General features: G+C 38.8%; 1 protein-coding gene across 1 annotated transcript; it reads left to right on the forward strand.

Annotated features, from left to right (window-relative positions):
• The first annotated feature begins 8,650 nt into the window (after positions 1-8,650).
• On the forward strand, positions 8,651-9,664 carry LOC131415538 (olfactory receptor 8S1-like). The gene has a single exon (XM_058557386.1). It carries the CDS (start codon positions 8,651-8,653, stop codon positions 9,662-9,664), a length of 1,014 nt encoding a protein of 337 aa, XP_058413369.1.
• The last annotated feature ends 389 nt before the right edge of the window (positions 9,665-10,053 follow it).

Raw genomic sequence — 10,053 nt, forward strand, 5'->3', positions numbered from 1 at the left:
AGCAATAATATTGGACTATACCCCAAAGAATAAAATAAATATCTATGAGTCTATATATATTATAAATAAATGATTGAATAAATGAATAAATGAGAGAGAAGGGACAAATCTTTATAGAAGAATTCCAAATAATATATGTAAATAATCTTACTTTAAGGAGGTGATGCTTAATTCTCCTCCTCTTTAGTACGGGTGGGACTTAGTGACTCACTTCCAAAGAACAGAATATGGAAAGGGAAAAATAATACCTTTACAGTGGACAAACTTGGCAGATGCCACTTTAATCAAGTGATCAAGGATAACGTCATGAGTGATAAATCAGGTTTTTTAATGTCCTCCCTGTTATGATGTGATGTGAAGGGTACTTCACCTCTCTGGTTTTCTTCCCAAAGCCATTACCTCATCTAATCACAAGAAAACACTGGACAAACTAAAATTGAAGGACATTTCACAAAATACCTGCACAATACTCTTGAAAACTACCAAGGCCATGAAAAATAAGGAAAGGCTGAGAAACTCTCATGATTGGAGAAGACTAGGGAGACATGATGACTAAATGCAGTGTAGTGTCCTGGATTGTATTCTGGTGCAGTAAAAGGACATTAGTGGAAAAAATTGGTGGATTCTGAATAAACTATGTGATTTATGTCATAATATTGTTCTAATGTTAACTTCTTAGTTTTGAGGAATATACTGTGGTTATGTAGGATGTCAATATTAGGGAAAGCTGGGTGAAGAGTATACAGAAACTCTCTGTGCTGTAACTGTAACTTTTTATTAATTTAAAATTATTCCCAAAAAAGTTAAAAAAATGAATCACTGTAATTTACTGCTTAACAAACTAAAGAAGAAAGTTATCCTAAAGATGTTGAATATCCCTTGATAAAATTCAACACCCATACATGATTTTAAAAATAAAACAGAACTCTCAGTAAACTAGCCACAGAAAGCAACTCCTGCTATCTCATGAAGGGTATTTGTAACAAACCTACAGCTAATATAATACTATATTGTGAAACATTGAAGCCTTTCCCCCTAAGATCAAGACAAGAATTGTAGTATTGCCAGTTCCATTCGACATTTTACTGGCATTTATATTTACTTCAGTAGAGGAAGAAAAAAATCAAAGAGGATAAAAATGAAAAAAGAAAGAAGTAAACCTGTCTTTATTTGCAGATGACATTATTGAGTATATGGAAAATCCAAAGAAATTTACCACCTAGTAGAACTACTTAGCGAATTTACCAAGATCGAGGAATTCAAAGGCAATATACAAAAAGTATTTGAGGAGGGAAGTCTGCAAAAATGGTGGAGACCTCCTAAAAATCTCTCCTCCATAAAAACAAAGGACACAGGCAAAATGGTCAGAATCAACCTTTTCAGAACTCTAGAAATTAACCCAAGTCTGCAGCAATTCTTGGAGCATTTAATGAAGGCAAGTGGCTGAATCTTAGCAAGAATAGAGACCGTGGTGGTGTTTTGACTTGCCCTATTCCCATCCCACCCTCTTCAGCTTTGCAGTAGATTAGAAAATCAATATTCCTCAATCATGCTTAAAAAATCAGCAGACTAGCAATCTCTGGAGGGGGAAGAATGGGGTTAGAGCTCCTTCAAAGACTCCCCTTCCCCCCCCAACCCGAATTCCCAGAGAACAGTCATTATTTGACCTGCCTGGTGATTCCTGGGAGACCCCATTCACAAAGCTCGTCACCTAGTGTGAACAATGTGTTCTCAAGGGGTGTTTGTTGATAAAAATCAGAGGCAATTATGATTAAACATCACAGCCACCTAAGGCAGTAGACAACAGTTGGGAAAAAAAACAGGCTAATCAAAAAGCTTAAAAGGAAGAAGCTGGGAAAGAAGATGTCCATAGGGGGCGTTGAAAAGCTCCAATATATTACATGGAATCTAGAAATTCACCCACATTCATAGGTCTGTGCAAATAACCAGGGCTGTATGTATGCTCAGGAAATGAATATGTAACTAAAGAAATTGATCATTAAGAAAAACTTCTTCTTTAAGGAAATTTCCTGTTGTTGAATTGTTCTTGGATGATCTGTTCAGCTTCTGAAAATTCGAAGAGGCGGTGGAAAGGGAGTTCTGCAGAGGGGCATTTGAGGGCACTGGGTTCTTGGGGGGGCAAAACGGGGCATCAATAAGTGAGAGGGACAAAGAAAGGGAAGGAGAAAGCCAGCCATCTCTCAACCAACATGGACCCAAGGTTCTGTGCCCAGTGATACTTGACCATCTAAGTTTTAGACCAGTGTCACCCAATAAGACTATCTGTAATGATGGACACGTTCTATATCTGCACTGTCCAGTACAGTCACCACCAGCTATGGGTAACTATCGAGAACTTGAAATACATCTAATGCGAATGAGAAATTGAAATTTTCATTTTATTTAATTGTAATTATTTTTAATTAAATGAACACATGTAGCTAGTGGCTACCATACTGGGCAGTGCATCTCTAAGCCAGAGGTTGGCAAATTTCTTCTGTAAATAATACAAATAACAGGGCCGGCCCTGTGGCTTAGCAGTTAAGTGCGTGCGCTCTGCTACTGGGGGCCTGGGTTCCGATCCTGGGCACGCCCCGATGCACCGCTTCTCCAGCCGTGCTGAGGCCGCATCCCACATATAGCAACTAGAAGGATGTGCAACTATGACATACAACTATCTACTGGGGCTTTGGGGAGAAAAAGGAAAAAAAAAAAAAGGAGGAGGATTGGCAATAGATGTTAGCTCAGAGCCGGTCTTCCCCAGCAAAAAAAAAGAAAAAAAATACAAATAATAAACATTTTAGATTTTGAGAGCCATGCAGTCCCTGTCAGAACTACTCAACTCTACCATTTTTCTGCAAAAGCAATCACAGACAATAAGTAAATGAATGAGCTTGGCTGTGTACTCATAAAATTTTATTTACAAAAACAGGCAGTGAGCCGGATTTGGTCCATGGCCATAGTTTGCCAGCCTCTGCTCTAGACCATCCAGATCCAGATGCCCCAGGATATGAGATGCTTTAGTGCTCATTTATCCTCCTGGACTGATCCTTTGATTTTAATTGTGGCCTCAGATTACTTCCTTTACTTTCTTAACGATTCATTTAAGATCTTTTTTCAGTTTCATATTTGATTGACCAGATTTAGAAATTATGTAGCAATAGTGTTTCACGATTTCAAGTTCACCACTTTGCTGGCTATGATCTTTGTAATATGTGGTGGCAGTGGCATCCATCAGGTCCCTCAAGGTTAAAACTTGGATGTAACTCTGAGTCCTCTCTCTCATTTACCATAAGCATCCAGAAATGGTTAGAATTTAACTCCTTGGGTGTTTTCTCTCCCTTTTGTCACAGGAGTAGTTCAGAGTTCTTTCAGAATTAAGCTATAAACATCCTCCTAATCGATCTCCTTGCCCACAGTTCTACTCTCCCCAAAATCCAACTTCTACACATATGATTCAATGTTACATATAAAATGCTTATGTGCCCATGTTTTTCAAAGCTTAAATCCTTATGCCCAGTGCTTGGAGAATTTAAATCCCAAATTACTATATTTAACGTGAAATATAAAACCATAGACAATCTACCTCTAGAGTCTCATATCTAATTCACTTCAGTTCCCAATCACTAAATTCATGGTATTTTCCTATGAATCACGCTATTTTTCATATATTTGAACTTTATTCAAATTGCCCACTTGACCACTCATCTTCAAACTTGCTGGGTAAGTGTCTTCTGTCTACATCAATATTGCCTTTTGCATACTGCCCTTTCAGTACATAGCACATTGCTCCACCACTGCCCTATTATAGGAATGACCCTCCTTAGGCAGTCAAAATCTCTGTAGGCCAGGGACTCTTCCATAACCATTGTTATAATTATGTTTGTAGCTCATTCTAGGTATTTAACATGCCCTTTTATAAGCAGATGCCCAGGGCAATATCCCGGCAGCCATAGAATACGGGAAAAATGAATTGCTTTCACATATGTCAATCAGAAAATACATTTTTATGTTTCTAAATAAAAGTTTAATTCTCTAATTTTATACCAAATGCAGAGCTATTAATTATTAGATTAAGGAAGTGCTAATAAAGCAAAATATTACACCATTTATAATCTCGTTTCAATTCCCTTAATACAGTAGTTTAACATTTTATTATAACATGAAATTGAAGGCTCGAATATACAGTTTGGACTGCTGATTAAACTCTAATTAGCATACTTATAAGCCAACAAAACTTTGTGCCCAGTGCGAGTTTATTCAAATCCATGAATCAAACAGTTTTGTAAAAACCTACTATCTAACAGAGACTTCAGAAGTTCAGATTCACATTCTTTTGGATCCAATAAAACTTCAGTATCTTAATTGTGATAAAGATAATCTTTTGTGTGGTAAAGATAATATATATACCGAAAAAATATATGAGTATTAGTGTGCATACATACATATATCTTATACATGTTCTGTCTTCATTCTGTTTCAAATATTTACCTAGTATTTCCTTGCTTCCTCTAGTGTCTATCAGTCCGATATTTGCCAATAACAATAAAACATCATAAATTTTAGACAACTAGTTTTATACATTTAAATGTATGAGAGTTTTATATATCTAAATACCTGGAGAGATCTAGGTATTTTAACTGGCTCTTTGCATATAATGAGTATTACGAAAATTAGAAAAAACATGTAAGAAAATATTGCCCTAGCTCTGTCATAAATTACTGTATTACTTAGAGCCAGTCTCTCTTCATCTCTCTAGATCCAAGATATTACTTGAATAATTGGAACAGGAAATTAGGCTGGATTATCTCTGAAGATGATTACATCAATATTCCAAAATATCGCTGCCAGGTCCTTATGAGCTGGTTCTTCACTCAACAGGCTCTGCCAGACTAGGCCAATCATGCCACCAAGTTCAATCCTTTGCAAGTTTCCAAAATCGTTACAGAGGAATAGCCCTTTGGCATAGCAAACTGTACAAAGGTAGTACCCATCTCCAAAGCTTAATATTCATCAAATAATGTAAAATTCACAGCAAGGTAGTATTTTTATGAAAGACTACTCATAGAAAGATTTTTGAGCTAATTCATTCAGTTAATACTATGAGATAAAGCCAGATATTAAAACAGCAGATTGGGACTAAATTTATCCTCATGAAGAATAACATTTCAGAGATGTGGATAAATCACAGCCCAGACTGTAAGGTTTTCAGGAGGAAGAAGAAGATCTGTTTTACTGAGAATTTCCAATTTGTTTCTCAGTACTTAGAATTTATTGAGAAGGAAATAAATGTTTCTTTAGTTAACATTTAAAAAATTAATCTTCCCGTCTTGTTAATTATAGCCATTCTGACTGTGATGGTGAACATGATGTAATCTATGCAGAAATAGAAGTATAATGATGTACACCTGAAATTTATAAAATATTATAAACCAATGTTATTGCAATAAACAAAAAATTAAAAAAAAATCTTCCATTGGCTTTCTTCAGTTATGCAGTCATCTGGTCCTGTATGTGTTAATTATTATGTATGGATCTATGTATGGATCAGATAAAACAAATTTTTGACATTTCTGCCATTAAAACAGTCATGTCAAAAAAAATTTAAAATAATTTTATGCTGCACATGTACTTGCATTTTTTAGTTGATAATTCATTTCTGGAGATAAAGCTGCCCCTGAAAATGTGTGTTAGTTTACAGGCTGGTCTTCACATTAGCTCTTTTATTTTATAATTTTATTTATTTATTTTTCCCCCAAAGCTCCAGTAGATAGTTGTATGTCATAGCTGCACATCCTTCTAGTTGCTGTATGTGGGACGAGGCCTCAGCATGGCCGGAGAAGCAGTGCGTCGGTGCGCGCCCGGGATCCAAACCCTGGGCCGCCAGCAGTGGAGCGCCAGCACTTAACTGCTAAGCCACGGGGCCGGCCCCACATTAGCTCTTTGCAGTACTATAGTGTAAGTTGAGGGCTCACAGACTCCTCCAATAAAGTATCCACATCCAAATTTTTGTTTTTTCAGTTCCTTCATTCATTTTATCTTCAGACTGTTTATGTTCAGAAATGGAGCTCATGTAAACACAGGAAAATCTATGGAAAAGAGGAGTACACATCACAAGTTCCAAGGAATTCGCACACGAGGTATCCACAACCTAAGTATCAAATGTGGAAAATCTTCCAGCCCTGTCTCCTTTCTGAAGGGCAACAGACCCTCAGGAACATTCATCCAAGGGTTAAAAATACTGTATCAACCCAGAAGGTCCTAAAGTCCCAGATGCTAAAGAATTCCCTGTGGCTTAGAAGTTAACTTTACTTAGACAACGAATTAAAGTCTAGCTTCAGGCTGTGGCTTCAGGGAATAGATGTCATTGACCAGATGTCTCTTATACTGCCAGGCTTCACTAAATATAGATGCCATTCTAAAAGACTAGATCTGAAAATCGCTCATTTTCAGGTAGCTTTAGTACTTTACACAGATGTACAATGAGAAATAAATGAAGAGATGTTTAAGTGGCAGGGCTCCATCAAATGAGAGAAATTCTATACTTCCGTTATTATTTTCTCTGTGGAGATGTGTTCCAAGGGCAAAGATGAAGATTTTTCTCTGAACATAACAAGAATTTTGACTTCTCTATTTTCTTGCCTATTTGTGGCTTTCTATAAGAAAAAAATGTTGTGTGCTGTTTCTGTAGTTCCTTAGAAGAACTGGTTCTTTTGTGTGAAGAATTACTGACCTCAGACAAGCTCATCAGGGACAGGAGAGAGAAACGGACGTGTTCTGTACCAAAAAAGCCAGCAACTTGGTAGGTCAGATATGATTTCTCTAAAAGTTTTTCCTCCCTCTTTCTAGCTCTTTCCAGTTCTGTTTCTCTCTCCTCTTCAGATCTTCTCTCCCCCGGGGATCTAAGGTATATCTTTTCCCTTTGAATCTTCTCCCCTTCTGTGTCTCCTGTTACCATTTCTCTGCATCAGTGCTCCTTGCCTTCCTCCTTTGGTGGGATCTTGTACTCAGCTGCCCAGAAAGACCACTTTTCTTTCCTGAATAATAATGAGCATTGGCAATAGACACTCTTTGCATTCTGCACACAAACTCTGCCTGGCCTGGGCCCTGGAAGATTAGGGAAAGCTAATCCCAGAGGCTTAAGCTTCATTTTCTGAGAAGAAGAGGGGAAAACACTTCAGAACAGATAGTGATTTCCTGGTGGCCTACGCTTATCCTCTTTGTAAAACCCAAATTCTAATGTTATTGCAAAACTGCCGCTGCACCTCCACCGTGGACTCTGCTGAGGTAGGTGGAGGAGGGAACAGGAAAGAGTGTAAGAGCCACCGTAGGTTTTGGAGGATAGAAATTGATTGCACGAAAGTTTGTCTTCTGTGCATCTAATTACCAGCTTCCTCACCCTTCTCTTCTTTCTGCGTCCTGCCTCATGAACTTAGGTGTGTACACTGCCTCTCTGGAAGTCTTCATTCTAGTCAATCTGTACAGTTCTTCCATCTGTGAGCAGTGGTGTTCTCATCCTCCTTAGCCTCCAGTCCCTTATTCAGCTATCAATTCATTCACTTAAGCATGGAATTAATACTTTCTGAGTCCTTTCAGTGGGGAGAACCAGGTAGCAAGCACTTGTTATGTTTCTCATTTTCCAGGAAGGAAGCCTCACCTGCCTGTCACCTTGGGAAAGATATACAATCACTTGTGCATAAAAGAATTAAATTTGAAACCCGGATTCGTGTGCTATGTCTCCCAGAGTTGTTTCAATTTATCTGTAGATAATTTATCCTAATGGAATGAACCTCTAGTGGCTGAATTTTAGCCATTGCCAGTGGTGATTATTTTGGGATGGCAATGAGGCCATTGGGGAGTGGTGGGAGATCTGACGGGAAATGGAGTTAATATTAGATAGAGGAGGCTGTTGAATTTGAAGCAGAAGTTTAACTTTATTCTATGGGTCGTGAGTGAGAGCCATTTTAATGAAAAACAAAGCTCTTCACATAGAGATATCACATAAATGCACAGCTAACTAATGTGGGAAATTAGATTTGTTTAGGGACCTCCAGTATTCTCATCTGTAAAACAGACATTCTCTTTCATTGCTACCGAATTCCCATCTACCTGTTCACACACATAATCATACACAAGACTCTCAATCTTATTCCTAGGATTAAATCAGACAGTATATATAACCAATGTAAATAATAGAACATACACAAACACAATATGGTCTTATTAAGCATGAATTAATTATGGAAAGGTTTGAATGAAGAATTAAAAATGTGGGATAAGGGAGAGCAGAGAAGGTATAAGGGGCAGCCACTTTCAGAAGCATGCTAAAATGCATAAGAGATGATGAAGCTAAACAGAAGTAAGGGCCCAACTGAAGAAGGTGGAATAAATTAACATAGCTTTTAGATCAGAACAAGTATGAGAATCAAAATTTTGCATGACTGATCAGAGGGGTTCATGACCTGTGAGGTAGAAGAAAAATGCCTGGAGGAGATCAGTGAGCACAGCTTTAAAATCCTGATAATACCACGCAGACTGAGGAGAGGGGAATGTATAGGGAGAAGAAGGGGATGTCTAAACATTGGCAGGGGCCACTGGAAGGCTCAGTCCACTTCCTGTTCTTTTTTCAAAGGAACAAAGGATTCTCTAAATGGCCTTGGGGAACCACAGCACCATCACCGAGTTCATCCTCCTTGGACTTTCTGCTGATCCCAAGATCCAGGCTCTGCTCTTTGTGTTGTTCCTAGTGATTTACCTTCAGACTCTGGTGGGGAACCTGATGATGCTGCTGGTGATCAGGACGGATTCTCATCTCCATACACCCATGTACTTCTTCCTGAGTCACCTCTCTTTCCTGGATCTTTGTTTCTCTTCTGCCACAGTGCCCAAGATGCTGGAGAATCTCCTGTCTCAGAGGAAAACCATTTCTGTCAGGGGTTGCCTGGCTCAAGTCTTCTTTGTGTTTGACACTGGGGGCACAGAAGGCTGCCTGCTCTCAGTGATGGCCTATGACCGCTATGTTGCCATCTGCCACCCTCTGCTCTATGGCCAGAAGATGACCAACAAGCTCTGTAAAGGACTAGCATGGGGCTCATGGGGCCTGGGGTTTCTGGATGCATTCCTCAATATCCTACTAGCTATGAGTTTGGACTTCTGTGAGGATCAGTCCATCCCCCACTACAGCTGTGAGTTGCCCTCTCTCTTCCCTCTGTCCTGCTCTGACATCTCCATGAATTTTACTGTTCTGCTCTGCTCCAGTCTCCTTCATGCACTTGTAACTTGTGTCCTAATTGTTTTTTCCTATGCTCTCATTGTCTCCACCATCCTGAGTATCAGCTCCTCCTCAGGTAGAAGCAAGGCCTTCTTCACCTGCTCCTCCCACCTCACTGCGGTGCTCCTGTTTTATGGTTCAGCTTTCCTTCGTTATTTCATGCCAAACGCAGGTTCACCATTGGAGTTGATCTCCTCTGTACAGTACAGTGTGGTCACTCCCTTAGTGAATCCCCTCATCTATAGCTTGAAGAACAATGAGGTGAAAGCAGCTGTGAGAAGGACCTTTACAAAATATCTCCAATATTGCAGGAAGCTGACCACAGAGGATGATGGAGAATTAGTCTACCGGAGTAAAATATTCTGGTTTGGTGACAATCAGAGAATTTCCTGATTGCTTCAGATAATGATTGCAGAAAGGAATCTTAGAAATTCATAGAGCTAGCCAGGTGATCAAGAGACCCATATCAAGAATGAAGGAAAGGAATATTTCTTTCATTGCTGAGTAGTAATCCATTGTATGGCTGTTCCATGGTTTGTTTATCTATTACAAGGGTAAAAACCATTGTTTTGTTTCCAGTTACTGGCTATTACAAATAAAACTGCTAAGAACATTCATGTACAGGTTTTTGTGTGAATCTGTTTCAGTTTTTGTGGGTAAACACAGTAGAGCATTGCTGTAGCGTATGATAAGTGTAGGTCTAACAAGAAAAACAAATTTCCAAGCTGTTTTCCAGAATGACTGTATCATTTTACATTCCTACCAGAATAGTATGAGGGATT

The sequence above is a fragment of the Diceros bicornis genome, chromosome 17 (genome assembly GCF_020826845.1).
Source record: "Diceros bicornis minor isolate mBicDic1 chromosome 17, mDicBic1.mat.cur, whole genome shotgun sequence".
Classification (NCBI taxonomy): Eukaryota; Metazoa; Chordata; class Mammalia; order Perissodactyla; family Rhinocerotidae; genus Diceros; species Diceros bicornis.

What these genes read in the sequence shown, in the direction of transcription:
- LOC131415538 (XM_058557386.1), top strand. Translation starts at nt 8,651, where the DNA reads ATGGCCTTGGGGAACCACAGCACCATCACCGAGTTCATCCTCCTTGGA.